This window comes from Lontra canadensis, unplaced genomic scaffold, assembly GCF_010015895.1.
Source record: "Lontra canadensis isolate GAN:19392208 unplaced genomic scaffold, GSC_riverotter_1.0 scaffold75, whole genome shotgun sequence".
NCBI classification, from domain to species: domain Eukaryota; kingdom Metazoa; phylum Chordata; class Mammalia; order Carnivora; family Mustelidae; genus Lontra; species Lontra canadensis.
Genome location: NW_022631069.1, coordinates 1,405,242 through 1,421,397, shown reverse-complemented (window position 1 = coordinate 1,421,397; position 16,156 = coordinate 1,405,242). Strand labels below are relative to the sequence as shown.

Below are 16,156 nucleotides of genomic sequence, written 5' to 3'. Positions count from 1 at the left end.
GAATGATCAACTCCTTCTTGTTTTATCAAGCTGGCGATTCAGCAGTTCTCCTTCTTATGGCTTTGTTTTCTTGTGACTAGGGAAGGCAAGGTCCAATGGCTTTGGAATCAGATCTTTGCCATTAACTTGATATGTGACTTGGATGCAAAATTAGCCTTGCCAAGCCTTAGTTTCTCCATCCATAAAATAGGGAAGAATATATGTATATATTATATATAATTCATTATAAAGTATCGCATAGGTTACTATATTAATATTTAATATAATATTAATACATTAATTTATTAATATATATTCAATATAACATAATTTACTAAAGAAATATAATTGGTAAATTATATAATGCTTTACAATGAAAATGATTATTTTTCATTTTTAGTCTTTCCCATATATACTTTTCAATATAAAGTATTATATAATTTACCAATATACACACATATACATACATGTGTGTGTTACATAATTTAATGAATTTGATTATTTTTTATTTTTAGTCTTTCCCATACTTTTCAAACTCTTTTGGCTATTTTATTCAATAATGTAATGAGGTCTGCCTGTCCCACAGGACAGAGAAAGATGGGGATCCTTGTTCCAAATCCTGAAGCCAGTCCACAAGAAAGCCAAGTTTAGTCCCAAGGAAATTCCAAGCCCCAGTCCATTATCCAATCCCGTCTTGGAAACCCAGCCTTATTTAACAGTGCTGTGTTTGTTACTTACTCAGAATGGACCTGGGCACCGGGAAGAACTCGCCATACTTCTTGTTAAACTCTCGTGCTAGACCCTGCACAAGCTCCATGTGCTGGACTTGATCCTCCCCGACAGGAACGTGTGTGGACCTTTAATAAAAGACAGACAGAAAAGCTCAGCAAGGCTCCTGCTTATACTGAAGTGATCTTGCAAGCAGCTGCATTTCCTGTGCCTATTTCGCTGTTGGTGTTCAACAAATGTTCACCAACTACAGAGGGAATGTTGAGACCCAAGTCTTTATCTATGTATCGGACAAATGCCAAAGAGACATTTGTCTACTCTAGTTCTTTTTCTTCCATAGCAGAAGAATACAGCCATCAACACCGTGTGACAGGATCTTGCTGGGAGGGAGGAATGGTATCTCAAAGGGCATATGCTCGAAGCATAATTGTATTTTAAAACCACTCCTCATTCCCTCACCCAGTCAGCACACATTATCTGAGCTTCGACCAGATGCTTTTTACTTCAGCGCTTGTGCTCACACTTGAAAGCCACTCCGCCCCACCCTGCAAATCAAAGATGGCAGAAAGCTCTTCAGGCAAGAGTTTTTCCTCCCTGTCATATGGGGAGTAACAAGATCTTTCTGGAAGAGCCTCCTTCGTTTTCTAGTAAATTGCAATCACAGTACAATTAATATGCCACAGGGAGCTTAAATGAACATATTTATCAGTACAGTATAGAGAGATCTCAAAAACAACGTTGAACGAAAAAAAATATCAAGTTGTAGGAGACATGTAGAGTACACTGACACATAAATCTTAAAAGTACATAGGAAAACACATTGTTTACAGCTGCATGTGTAAGTATAATAACATTCTGGAAGCTCCTCCCCAAATCCATGATTGTAGCCACCTCCAGAGAAGGAGGGAGGAAAATGATTCTGGGAAAAAGAACAAAGGAGACCTGAATTTTATCCCATAATATTTTATTAAAAAATAAAGATGCGAGCCAAAAATATTAGAATATAGGAGTTCGTTTACCATTATTTTAATCTCATATATAAAATTTGTAGTGTTGGATCTTGATGAGGTACATCACACAAGGGAAGAATTAACTATTTCAGAGAAGTCTTGATGTGGAAAACTTTCTCCTGAAGTATTACTAGGGAGAGACAGGAGATTTTAAGTCTTTTATTTAAGACTTAAGATTTAAGTCTTTAATGCTTGGCTGTGGAGTTTACACTTGATTATAAGTTTATACTTGCTAATAAAAAGAGAATAAGTTGCTATCACTTCTTGATCAAAAGAGTTTAATGTTCCTCCTGTGAAAACAGCTGCCTGAAAGTCAACTTGAATATTTACATGATAATGGTACATTTTGAGTGGAAAATAACAGCTTTTCAAAACAGCTTCAGAAAAGGAAAATTATTCTCCATTGTTATGGAGAGGAAAACCTCTTATACCTGGTTAAGGAGTGGCTCTCAAAAAACTGGCAGAGATCTTCTTATTTCCCTTGTGAATTATTGTCCACAGGCTACTGGTCCGCTTAATAAAGCTGTCTAGCATCCAAACTAGCTTCTTTAATATAGTAAAACACTGGAGAGCATTTTGAAAAATTTGAAACATCCCTCATTATTTTGCAATTATTTTTCTTTTTGCAAATTACTTTCCAGTCTTTTTCTTGTCTATGTGGATGTATAATTTTACATAACTGCAGTATAATATGCATACTATCTTTTATGTTAACGTAATAGATATTTCCCATGTTTCTAGGTGGTCTTCATTAACAGAATTTTTTAATAGCTGCATAAGAACATTCTTGTACTATAGTTACAGAACCATAAGGAATTTATATGATTTCATAGCAGGTTCTTTTGAATATTCACATGGGGGAAATTTTGATTCAAGTTTATATATTTACCTTAATATTATTTGTATTCAATTTGATTCAAAATTATCTTTTATAATAATCCAGAAGTCCTGGGGAGACAAATCTGGTGAATATATATTCAGTACTTTCTGGTCAAAAGCAAGTTATGATTGTTAGTTAATGAAACTAATATTTGTTTGTGTCATAAAATAGTTCTGTGTATATTTCCTAAGAAATGCTGATAAATGTTCTGAAGTTTAGAATAAGCAATAGGTTTGAAAGCAACTCCTTGACACTTCTCTTGTATGGAAGTAACACATTTTACTTATTAAAGAAAACCTCTGAACATTAGTTATGTTTTCATATAGCCCCTCAAATACTCATGTAGTTGGGCTGTATGTGTGCATGTGTGTGTGTGAGAGAGAGAGAGAGTGCGAGAGATTCAGTATAGCACTCATTTAAGAGCACAGGCTTTGGGGATAGGCCAGTTTCAAATCCTGACTCTGACACTCATTTTGTGTTACTCTGGATAAATCATACAATTTCTATCATAGTCAACTTTCTTACTGTAAAATGGGAATAATAATATTTACCCCATACTGTTGTTGTGGAGATAAACTGAGACAAGGCATGTATGGTGCTTAGCACAGTGTCTAAAATCTCATAACCCTTCAAATCACAGTAGCTAGGTAGGGAACAGAATTCTAAAATGGTATATTGTATTTCAGAAAGGTGTTCAAGGGGCACCTGAGTAGCTCAGTTGATTAAGCGCCCCCCCACCCCGCCTTTTTTAAAGATTTATTTGAGAGAGAGAGAAGGTGTGCGCATGGGGGTGGGGCAGAAGGTGAGAATCTTTCAGCACACTCTGAGCACAGAGCCCAAGGCAGGGCTTGATCTCACAACCCAACCCCTGAGATTACAACCTGAGCTAAAACCAAGAGTGGAGGCCTAACTGACAGCCACCTAGGTGCCCCAAGCACCCGACACTTGATCTCAGCTTGGGTCTTGATCTCAGGTTCCTGAGTTCAGGCCCCACACTGGGCTCCGTGCTGGGCATGGAGCCTACTTTAAAAAAAAAAAAAAAAAGGTGCTCAAGATGCATCGTCTGTACAGCTAGAGGTTCATTCATTACGTGACACTGATTTCAACTCCTCTGGCCTGGAATGGTCTAGACTCCGTTAATGAGTGCCAACTCCCTGACTCTGTCTTCGCTTCCTCCAACTCAGGCCCAACCAGGGAAAGTCAAATATACTCCCCAAACTAATCACATAAGAGTCTCCCTTCTAGTTGGCCAGCCTCCAGCCTCCCTGTGGAGGCTCAATTAAAGCATACCCGAATCTTCCTTTTTGCCACCACAAAGCCTCTCCGCTCCCCTGCTTGCCTTCAAGTCTCATGAAATCCAAGGGATGGTGGAGGTTTCCCCTGCTGTAGCAAGCTCTGAATAAATAGCCTCTATTTGTTCTCAGTGGGTGGTCTTTGTTTAAAGATGATCACTACTGGATTTAAACACAGAAAGCACACCTTTGGAATCATTGGAATAGGTAAAAGGAAAGAACGCTCAGTCTGTATAGCAGGAGACAGACAACAAGGAATTAAAAAAAAAATCAATATTTAATGATGTGGAAAAATAGAAGACAAAACAGCAGGATATAAATTTGGGGGAAAATACATATAACCTGCACTCACGCCAAGGAGAAGCCACGGTGGTTAGAGTGGGGACTTGTCGGGCAGTTCTGGGGTCAGATTCCATCCTGACCTGCTGCATGTGCCCGGACAGGTTACTTGACCTCTTGACTCTTGTGTTTTTACTTTAAAACAACTCCCTACTCCTGGAGTTGTGTGAAGAGAGAATATAATGATGCACGCAAAACTTGTAGCCTAGAGCCTTGTACATGGAAGGCAAAGAAGAGATATTAGCTTAAAAAATTGATTTGAAGGAAATGCACTAAGATGTTCACAAGATCAGAAATAGTAGCAGTGATTTTTAATTATTTTCTTGTTGAACATACGTAAGAACATTTAAACTACATTAGAACATTGAAATAAACTGTTGACTCTCTCTCTCTCTGCAAGACTATAAAGACAGCGAAATCATGTATCCTGGATAGCTTACAGGTCAAACATCTGAGGCAGGGAGTTAGGTCTGTTGGAGACACTTCCTCTGGTCTACTAGAATGTTCCTCCCATAGCTCCAACACCTTGGTTCCTTTATTTCGGGTCTAAGCTTAAATATCACCTCCTCAGAGAAGTGTTCCCTAAGCATACTCTCCACAGTTGATTTCTCCCTCTAATTCTTTCCTTTTTCCCCCCACCAAGAAATCTCTACCCCCAATGCGGGGCTTGAACTCATAACCCCAAGATCAAGAGTCACATGCTCTTCTGAATGAGCCAGCCAGGCACCCCCTCCTTTTATTCTTTTCCACATATCCCATTTCTTTTCTTTCTAGTATTATTCCTAATTGAATTATTTTATTTCATGTTTATTTAATTGTATGTTGTTTTCTCACCTGCTAAAAAAATAAGTTTTTTTGAGAGCTTGTCTGTTTTGTTCTTAATTTCTAATCCCCACTTGAGCTGCCCAGAGCTCAAGAAATATTTATTGAATAAGTAATCATTTCTTGACCTTTAGGCTAAAATCAAGTATAAATATTTATTGAATAAGGGAATGATCTCAAGAAGAGGGCACTATGACCGAGATAGTTTTATAGCAATAGAAAAATGACAGTGAAATCAGTTCATCATCAGTTTAGAGGATCAGAGCCTGGACCCAGGAGTCAGACTACATGAGTTTATACCACAGCCCCACCAGCTACGGGATAAGCCATCATAGCCCCACCTTCCTACTTTTCTTAGCCTCTGTCTGGAGTTGGGGGTCATGATGATGCTTACTTCAAAGGACTGTTTCAAGGTTTAAATGAGATAACTAAGCACAGTACTTGACAGTAGAGCTCAATAAACACTAGCTATTGATTAGAATATATATTCATTAATATCTGACCTGATGAAGGACAAAACAGTGAAAGACTGATCCTATTAGGGCCCTCACTGTGAGGTCCATTGTGACTTTTTTCAAACCAGGATCATTTGGATTTCTTGATTGGTGATTTATACCACAAACATAAATACTAACGTATAATCTCAGGGATAGTCACAGATCTCAGCAGCAATCCTGACACAGATAGAAAACATATTTGACCTATCTGATTAGGCAATCCCCAAATATGAACGGCATGTTATAGGGAATCTGAGAACCCCTTTAATTTAAAGAAAACAGAGACAGATAATGAATGGAAAGGAAAAAGCATAGGGGCACCTGGATGGCTCAGTCGGCTAAGTGTCTGACTGTGGCTTCGGTTATGATCTCAGGGTCCTGGGATCGAGCCCGGCCATCAGGCTCCCTGTTTAGTGGGGAGTCTGTTTGTTCCTCTCCCTCTCCCTCTTCCCCTCCCCCTGCTTGCACTCATTCTCCCTCTCTCTCTCTCAAATAAATAAATATAATCTAAAAAAAGGAAGGAAGGAAGGAAGGAAGGAGAAAGCAAGAAAGAAAGCAAGCAAGCAAGAAAGAAAGAAAGAAAGAAAGAAAGAAAGAAAGAAAAAGAAAGAAAGAAAGGAAGAGGAAAGCAAGCAAGCAAGCACGCAAGGAAGAAAGAAGGAAGGAAGGCAAAGCATAGGGACCATGACAATAGATCAGGAAGTGGTTTCTCTCCTTCTGAGGACATATATGAATTTAGGAATTTCAACATAACGATCTTTAGGGCATTGTCCGTTGCTCTCTTCCACACAGCCTGGATCAGAAGAAGGTCCCTGGCTTCATCAGTGGTAAAACCAACAATGTTCCTTTTTATGTTTCCCTCAGTGCCCACAAGCCCACATGCGCTCCTCTCTGAGGTACAGGCACACAACCCCATCTTTCTAAGCCTCCCTACTTTGACTGGACTCTGCTAGTCCCGCCTTGTGATTCTAGTGAGGCTGACGTGCAGAGGTCACTTTGACTCCCCCAAACCAAATTAGCCAACAGGGCAGGTTAAAAAGCAATTACAGTAGCCCATAGGAAATCACAATGGACTGCAGCTAACACAGAAAAAACAATTACCATAATCAATACACTTTAGGCACATCAAAATGAATATTTCCACATGTCAAAATGGTTCCAGATCCACAAAGCAACCAAACTAAACAGAAAACACATTTAGTTTTCATAATGACTCTACATGCATCTTTGCTTTCTGTGAGATCCTTGCCTCTTTTCTTACAATTCTGTGAGGTTTTGCCTTTTTTTAAAAAAAAAAGGAGATTAAAAAATTTTAATCTTTTTCACCTGGTCCTATTGCTCGCCTTGGCTTCTTCATCTGATTTTAGTTTGTTTGTTTCTAGCCTTTCTTCCCTCTGCTCCTGCTGCTCTTTTCACCTCCTAAAATTTATCTTGGCCCCTACTTCTCATCCACTGAGTTTACACTTTACATGAATTCAGCCTGTCTTTGATTCCACTCACTTATGGGGCTTATTCTCTTCACATTTTCAACCTCTCTCCTCCTCGTCTTCCTTTCACTTCAAATAATTTAGAACTGCTCTTTTAAAATTTATACCCTACATAATGATATCCATAGTAATGCCTTCTCTTTCCCCCAGTTTTTCTTTTCTTCCCTTTTCCTTTCTTCCTCTTTCTTTTCTTTCTTTTTCTTTTTCGTTTCTTACCTTTTTTTCTTTTCTTTTCATTCTTTTTTTTTCTTATCCTGACTGTGCTTCTTTCTTAGACCCAACAGAAAACAAAAGCCTTTCATAATTTTGATTGTTATAACTTCTGTCACATAATAACACATGTGGTCTTCTTCCTTGGTGACTAACTCCTTTTTTTCTTCTGCTTATTTCCTTGTTGTATTCATGTTGACTTGGGATCTACCTCACCCTCCCATAGAATTGGTGTCCAGATGAATAATCATTGCCTACATATATCTGCTCACAGAGAGTGGGTCTCTTATTCATTCATTCATTCTTTCATTCATTCCTATTTTGGCTGTGTTTGTGAGTTTTCAGTGCTGCTGCCTTTAACCGGCCTGGGTTGGGTGGAGTTTGGTGCTATTTTTCCTTTTGTGAAGGATGAACTCACCATCACGGGCTGCTTATTGAATATGCCTAATGACTCTCTAATTTAGGAATTATTTCCTGAACACCTGTGATGTGCATGGCCTGTGCTAGGTCCTGTGAGAGATATAGTGAAGGTTTGTACCCTCTAGGGAGTTACAGACTCCAGGAGTAGAGAAAACACCACACGAAGCTATAAATTCTTCTGGCTAGTCCTCTTTCGGTGTGATCTCCATGAATGGCAACAGCATCAATCCAACTACACAAGTCAGAATGGTGGGGTCACCTGAGATCTCCTTCTCATACCCATCCAATCCATTATGAAACTCTACCCATTTTACCTCCTGCATTAGCTTACTGGCTTCATCTTCACTGACACCATCATGACCCAAACAGACTAGTGAAAGAGCCTCTAGACGGCCCCAGGTGCTCTTGTCCTGCTGCAAGTCATTCTCTGTATTTCAATCAGTTCCGTGTTAAACATATAAATCAGATCATCTCACTCCGTCCCGAAAATCACAAAGCACTTCCCATTGCTTCCAGGATTGGGTCATCCGTGGACATCTCAGCACCACCCTCTTCCCTCTATGCTATTTGTCGATTTCCAGGGGCTCGCAGCCTGGAAACTTCTGGTTTCTGGTTTATCGTAGGTTCTCACCCTAGAGCTGGAAAGTGACGGAGAAAAAGGCTCGCAGCCTGGAAACTTCTGGCTTCTGGTTTACCGTAGGTTCTCACTCTAGAGCTTGAAAGTGATGGAGAAAGAGAAGACAGTCCTGCTTGGCATTTGCGGGTGAGTATGTGGACGGTGGCAGACAGCTACAATGAGGTTTGGACAGCAGCTTTCAGGATCTCACAAAAATTTGGGACAGACCAGCCTCACAGAGAAAGGGTATAATTCAAGAACCAGAAGTCCCTCAAGCAGTTTTAGAAACAGATTATCTCGATTGTCCTCGATGGCATTCTCAGACATTATGGTCAATTCATCTCTTCTCTGGAATTAGCAAGTGTGAAGCTTGCCAACCAGCCGTCATCCTCTCTACGCTCTGATTTTGGTTGGCTTTGGTTCTGTTTACTCACAGCTCCTGAGGCCTCTGTTTGCTCATTTTCCTACGTCATGTCAGCTTTTGCTTTCACTCTCTTCTTACCCCCTTCCCATGGTTCTCCGATTGTGTTCTCGGAGAAGAGACACTGGTTAGCCCAGGCGATCGATCTCATGTCTGTTTGAGCAGACTTAGTAGCACTTCTCTCAAACTTCATTTCTTTATCTATAAAATGGGGATGATATCACTTACCTGTCTTGCAGAGCCGCTCTGAGAATCTGAATAGTTAGCGTGTGTGTAGCGCCTGACCACTATGCCCACCTCTGTTAATTCCTTCCTTCCCTTCGCTCAAGTCCATGCAGAGAGCTTTTCTCTGGATAAGCAGCACTGCGGGTACTTAACATGTATTTACTACATGTCAATAAAAACTGTGTGTGTGTGTAGAGAGAGAGAGGAAGGGAGACAGAAGCATTTTCTTAATATATACCCAGTTACTTGAAATTGGATATTCAGAAAAAGAATGCAGATGCAAAATAAAAACTTGGAGCAAATGCCATTGTTCGGTATCTTGCCCCTCTTCAAATATCTGCTATTTTATTATATTCTCAAGCCTAAGACGGTCTCAGCTTTCCATTCCTGGGTCTCATACCAAGTTCTACCAAAACAATGGAATAAATCTCTCATATGCTTATCTGGAAGGCTCTCCTTTCATTCCCTTCCCTTGTGTTTATTCTCTGGCCCACCATGTCCCACTTACTCCAGTGCTGTTATTGACAAAAGCAAACACAAAATCTACACACGCTTTGCATCAGCATTTGGTAAAGAGGCTACAATAGAGGTTGACTGGAGGGAGAAAATACAAATGTTTTTTGAATCCGTCTAACTTGCTTGTTCGTTATACTTACAATGTAAATATTCATAGACATTCTGGTTATGACCTGTTTCCAAATCCAGAACTATCTGAAACAAAAACCAAACAAAAAATACCCCAAGTGCTTGAGCTGTGCTGTAGGGAAAACAATGGCACAGGTTAAAAATCGGACCTGGGTTTGAGTCCTGTCTCTGCTACTTAATACAAAGCAGTTAGGCATTTCTAAGCCTGGGAGGCGAAGCATAATGAAACAGATAAGAAATGTACGTTAGCAGCATTAATGCTGCAGAAACCAGAACTGATTTTATGGTACTTGTCTGCATACTTTGGAGGGGTCCAAGGGACACACATGCCCAAGAAATGTGGGACACGTGTGTGTAGCAACGGTCCCCATGGGGACAGTCTGAAGGAGGAAGGCAGGAGAAAGGAGCCCAAAGGACCAGAGCCTACAAGCAGAGAATGTGCAGACAGAGGCTGGAGGTCCGGCCAGAGACCAGATAGGAGGCAAATGTAGGGCTGTTTCTCTTAAGAAAAGGATCATGCCGTTGTCTATTCCACGCCCAGGATCTAATTATGGCATTGCAGGTAGATGGTTGCTAAGCTAAGGTAGGAGGCAGTCGTCTTGAACGTAGGTAATTACCTGGTTTTAATACTTTAAATAAATTTCTCTGCTTAATGAATTATATATAAAACATCAGAAACCTGATGGGGATACATAACAATCTGCTACCATAGCTTCCTTTTAGAAAAGAGGAAAAAGAAAGGTATTACATGGCATTCTTAGTGTATATGCTAACTACCAAACGGATCAGTAAGAGTTAAAGAAAGAATATGTATAGTATAGGAATTTCTTTGCTTCCCAGGAGTTGGCGGGGGGGGGGGGGGAGGGGGTCGGGGGGGGGGGGGGTGAAGGAGGGGGGAAGTTACCTGGGGGCAACTTATCCTTGGAAGCATTAACTAACTATGAGAAATAATTATCCAAAATTTCTTTCTGTAAAAGAAGACCCTCACAACCTCAGGCCTGGCTTGAAAACAGTGATCAGGAGCTACTCTTGCCAGGTGTCAGCCTCTTACAATATTGCTTGTACTCTTGAAACATTTGTACTGAGCATATGGTAGGTGATACCAATTCATACATCCTTTGCTCAATAACCCCTTAAGCTATGTCTCATTGGCTCCTAACTTTAAAGATGAAAGCAATGGTAGGATGTTATCATTCTGCTAATTGTAGTTTGGGCAATGAGCAAAAAATCAACTCATCATCACTTTAGTATATATGACCTTGTATCGTCCTTGTTGCTTATGTGATGATCTTGCCCCAGATTATAACTACTGGTTCCTTAAGGAAGGTCAGCATAGGCCTCAGGAGACCATAACCAGGCCCAGATGCTCCACTGCCCATTGACTGGCTGTGCAGCTTTGTGTAAAGTGCTTACCCTCCCTGGGCTGTGTTTGTAAAGCTAGGGAATTGCAGGACAGGACCGGTAAAAGTCCCCCTGACTCTGTGCTCCATGGTATCACAAAGGGGACAATCACTCTTGCTCAAGTTTACTCTCTTTCACAGCCCTGAGCTTAGAGGACTCTCACAGGACAGCTCTTGAACTGTTAAGGAAATCACCTGTGCTCATGGGCTTCCGTCTTCTGGTGCTGACAAACCTCAGCCTTTGCTTCTATAAAGAAGTCCCCCAAGGGTGCCTGGGTGGCTCAGTTGGTTAAGCAACTGCCTTTGGCTCAGGTCATGATCCTGGAGTCCTGGGATCGAGTCCCACATTGGACTCCCAGCTCCGCAGAGAGTCTGCTTCTCCCTCTGACCTTCTCCCTTTTCATGCTCTCTCTCATGATCTCTCTCTTTCTCAAATAAGTAAATTAAAAAAAAAAAAATTCTGCAGGACACCTGGGTGGTTCAGTCAGTTAGGCCTCCCACTCTTGATTTTGGCTCAGGTCATGATCTCAGGGTTAGGAGATTGAGCCCAGCTTCAGGTTCCACACTGGGTGTGGAGCCTGCTTAAGATTCTCTCTCTTCCGGGGCACCTGGGTGGCTCAGTGGGTTAAGCCTCTGCTTTTGGCTCAGGTCGTGGTCTCAGGGTCCTGGGATTGAGCCCCATATTGGGCTCTCTGCTCAGCAGGAAGCCTGCTTCCCCCTCTCTCTGCCCGCCTCTCTGCCTACTTGTGATCTCTCTCTCTGTCAAATAAATAAATAAAATCTTAAAAAAAAAAAAAAAGATTCTCTCTCTTCCTCTCCCTCTGCCCCTGCCTCCACCCACTCTTTCTTAAAAAAAAAAAAAAAAAAAAAAAAAAAAGTCTCTCCTGAAAGTGAAATTTGACATAAGACTATGATCGTTAGAGACAATCATCACCAGGCATGACCAAGTGACAGCTCCCAGTCACAGCACTGCCTGGCCCATATTTCATTTTAATCTTTGACTAATTCTGTGCAACTATAATTAATATTCCCATTTACAGGTGAGAAAACACACTATTTTGCTGGGAAATGTATTAGACCTTTATTAGACTTCCATTTGCTACTCCTGGAGAAAAAGATTTCCCTAGATTTATCCTAGTAAATCCTAGATTTCCCAGGATAAGTCAAAAGTTACTTACTAAAAGTAATAAATGCCGCTAGGAATCCAACATTCAAATTAATACAACAACACACAATCCTCATGTATGTTTTGAGCAGAATTAAAGATAGCCTGCATGTATTAAAGGACGTTCCTGATTTGTGAAGCTAAGCAGTTGTTCTTCTGGTTGCTTCCATCATACTGGCACAAGGGATCTGGGGTCGTACTATGAGGTATAGATACTGTCATCTCCATGCTATTGTCGTATTTACATGCAAAGAATTCTAGTTTTCCTAGGGAAGAATCACTTTCGCAGGGTTAAGGCTTCAGGGAAAAACAGATTGACAGAGTTTCTCCTTTTCCTCATAAGTGAGGCTTGACTATGTGTGCATGCCTACTGGGAAGCTTTATCTCTAGAAGGCTAACTGGGGGGCAAGGGAGGTGATGTGGGGATGGCAGGAAAGGACTGGGAAAGGGATAGGGTCAGAAGTACAGATAGGGCAGGCTTCAGCATCCTCTGGTTGTAGGGTCTGAGACCTGTAGAGGGACAGCATTGGCTGACTAGAGGGATTATGGGTCCAGGAAAAGTAGGGCACCCTAGCGTGTTGAAAAAATTGCTCTCAACAGCTGATCAAATACAGTAGCCATCAGATCCAGGTGGCTATTTCCATTTAAATTATTAAAATTAAGTAAAACTTAAAATTCTGTTCTTCTGCCAACATGTCCTGTGGCTAGCAGCTAAGGCCTTGGAAAGCACAGATCATTTCCATAATTGCAGGCAAGTTCTATTACACAGCATTGCTTTAGAATCTAGATTGTTTGAGAGAGCAATGCTTAAAACTCTTGAAGCTTTATTATTACCAGGGAAGTCTATACTGCAGAGTAGTTACGAGCACCGCAACCCTCTACCCAAACTTTCTACACTCAGATCCTGGGCCCAAGCTCTGCTAGCTCCATGACTTTGGGCGAGTGACTAACCACTTCGTACCTTCATTTCCTCATCTGTAAAATGGGGATGATTGTTGTGCAACTTTCCCAAGGTGGTTGTGAAGATTAACAGGGTGAATGTCTGCTAGGCACTTGTAATAGTTTCCAACACATAGTAAGTGCTGTGTAAGTGTGAGCCCTTCATGTTACTAGTTTCACAGTAAAACAGCCTTCTGTCATTTTGTACCTTTTACTGGGTAATAGACACAAACTGATTCACACAATCCTTTGTATAGCTCCATTCCCTGTGAGCCAAATCTTTTGGGGATGGGCTTGAACACTCTCTCGTCAGTATGCATAAGACCCAGGGGTACACTCTGCTCCTTACTTGTACAACAGGATGTCAGCAGCCTGGAGCACTGGGTATGTGAGCAGGCCTACGGTCCCGCCATGCTTCTGTGTGGCAACCTTCGCCTAGGTGGTGAAAAGAGAGGAAGGAAAGAAATCAGCTGTGAATCTAATGATACCGCTATGTTAAGCAATCTTTAAAGCTACTGTACTACCATTATATCTCAGTTCCTTCTAGCAACACAGAAAGCCATGTGACTGCAGGGTTCCTGCTGCAGGCTGAGGCAGGAATAAGGGAAATCCGCTTCACCACTGCCCCCGGAAGGGGTCCCACAGTGCCCCTATTTCTGGTGCATTTAATTAAAGCCCGGGGAGAAGAGTCTCTAGGTTCCAAATCATAGAAACTCCATTATTAATTAATTTGACAAGTTAACATCGAAAGCCATATTGTTATATCCGTGGAAACCTCCTGGGAAGTCCCCCACTGTGCTACTGACAAAAATGTCATGGCACCCCAAAATCACACTTAAAAAAACACCAAAATACCAACAGTCATGGGATTTAAAAAATGAAATGAAGAGAAATTTTAATTGAAACAATTCTGAATCGGTCTTGATATTCCCTCACTCAGGTACAAACTTAACTCTTCTGGTTACTTCTAGTATTTTCCAGCTTACAGCAACGAATGCTATAGGTCACTCAAAGGAAATTTGAAAGTTTGAACCCAGAATTCCTTCAGTACATCTTTTTATTGCAATGTCCATGATAAAGCCCAGTTTGCAATCTTGAGATAAAGATAATAAAAGTTTAGTTTGGCCATGAGCAAATGGGAAAAGAACCCAATTTTTAAAAAGTGCTACTGCATTAAATTTATAGTCTTTTTAAATTAGAATACTTTTATATTAGAATACTTGAAATTACAAAGGAAGGGGGTTGATGTGGAGAGCATTAATATTTATTGAGTGCCTATTATGTGCCCCAGATGCCTCCCATATCTGTGTTACCCCCTGTGGAATCCTGCAAATAACCATGACCTTGGTAGCCCAGATCCTACCTTTCTAGTCTACTATTTCCCTCCAATCAAAACCAAGCTCTTAGATCCTCTTACAGTATCGAGACCCCTCCTTCTGTTCACTTTTCACACTTCCTGATTGCTTGTGCAATTGTCTCTGCCCAAAGAGACCACAAGCCTCATGAAAGTGGCTACTTCTGTCTGTCCTGTTGACTGCTATACCTCCAGCCCTAGTGTGGTATGAGACTTGCAGAAGGCATCGCCAATATTTGCTAATGAAGGGATGATCAGAGAAGGCAGTTACATGCTCTAGGATAAGATTGGCATTTGAAATCCATTTTTTAAATTAATTTATTTTTTTAAATAAACATATAATGTATTTTTATCCCCAGGGGTACAAGTCTGTGAATCGCCAGGTTTACACACATCACAGCACTCACCATAGCACATACCCTCCCCAATGTCCATAACCCCACCCCCCTCTCCCAAGCCCCCTCCCCCCGGCAACCCTCAGTTTGTTTTGTGAGATTAAGAGTCACTTATTGAAATCCATGTTTTTACCCACAAATAAAATATCACAGTGGGCACCTAGGTGGCTCAGTCAGTTGAGGGACCCACTCCTGGTTCTGGCTCAGGTCATGATCTCAGGATATGAGATGGAGCCTTACTTTGCCTCTGGGCTCAGCAGGGAGTCTGCTTCTCTCTCTCTCTCTCTCTCTCTTCTCCCCCTTTCTCTCTGCCCCTCCCCCTGTTCATGCTCTGTCTCTCTAAAAAAATAATAAATAATTTGAAAAAAAAAAAAAAAAAGAAATCACAGGCTGGTGGAAAGGCTTCCTGAGAATATAGGTTTCCCCTGCTACCTAAAACTTCTCATTACACCACTTTGCTTTTCCAAAAGACTGACATTAGTGCCTGCTTTCAGTAACTGAAAGAAAACGGAAGAGGATTTTGGCCTTTATGAAATGGTACTTGCTTCATGGCTCTATTCCATTTCGGCTTATGAAAGGTTTCCTAGAGATGCTCAAGTTTTGGACAGTGGGGGGAAACCTGAGTTCGTGCATTCTCTAGTCACGTGTTATCAGCAGGTCCTCAGACATGATTTTAAAGTGGGAGCAATTCCCATTGAACTAGTATTCAGTTCTTCTGAAAAGGATTTGGGTATTCAACTTAGAGTATTTTGAGAAAATGAGAATGTCTTGGCTGAAACCAAAATACGGTATAGAGCATGACAGCATTTTGTTTGTAATCCCTGGCAGGTAATGACTCTGCAGCTTTACCCCTTAACCTCTTATTTCGGCACAGTCACTTTAAAACTCTGTTTCTCTCTGCGATGGATCTGGAAGCTTCTGAACCAGCTTTTGAAGAAACCAACGGCCCTGAAAATATGCTGGAGAGAAGTTTGAAACAAATTCAGTGTTGACGCACTTGGGGGCTACCTACCCTCAGGTTATCCAATTGCAAAAATAAATGGAAATGAAGTACTATGAATTATCCAATTTATCTTTCTCAGTTGAACTTCCTAGAAAAAGTACAGCCTGAATTTTTCTGTGGTTTTGAACTGTTGCCTGGACTCAACTTGTTTAAATGTTAAATAAAATAGGCTGCTCCTTCTCCCCACAGTGAAAACATTTAAGCCTTACTGCCCCCTAATTGCATGGCGATGGCAGGCAGCTTCAGGGTGCAGTAATCCAGAAATTGCGACTGTTTGTTAATTACAATGTGGTAGGTCCAAGGTCATTAGCAAATCTATTCAAAGGTC

General features: G+C 41.0%; 1 protein-coding gene across 2 annotated transcripts in view; it reads right to left on the bottom strand.

The window, feature by feature from the left end:
• The window catches only part of WARS2 (tryptophanyl tRNA synthetase 2, mitochondrial), a 94,405-nt gene that overhangs the window by 2,533 nt on the left and 75,716 nt on the right, over positions 1-16,156 (bottom strand). For both annotated transcript variants that reach the window (XM_032881314.1, XM_032881313.1), the window contains exons 4-5: positions 13,426-13,511; positions 718-836 (exon numbers count right to left, since the gene is read on the bottom strand). In XM_032881314.1, the coding sequence (XP_032737205.1) occupies positions 718-836; positions 13,426-13,511 (205 nt within the window). The remainder of the gene's footprint in view (positions 1-717; positions 837-13,425; positions 13,512-16,156) is intronic.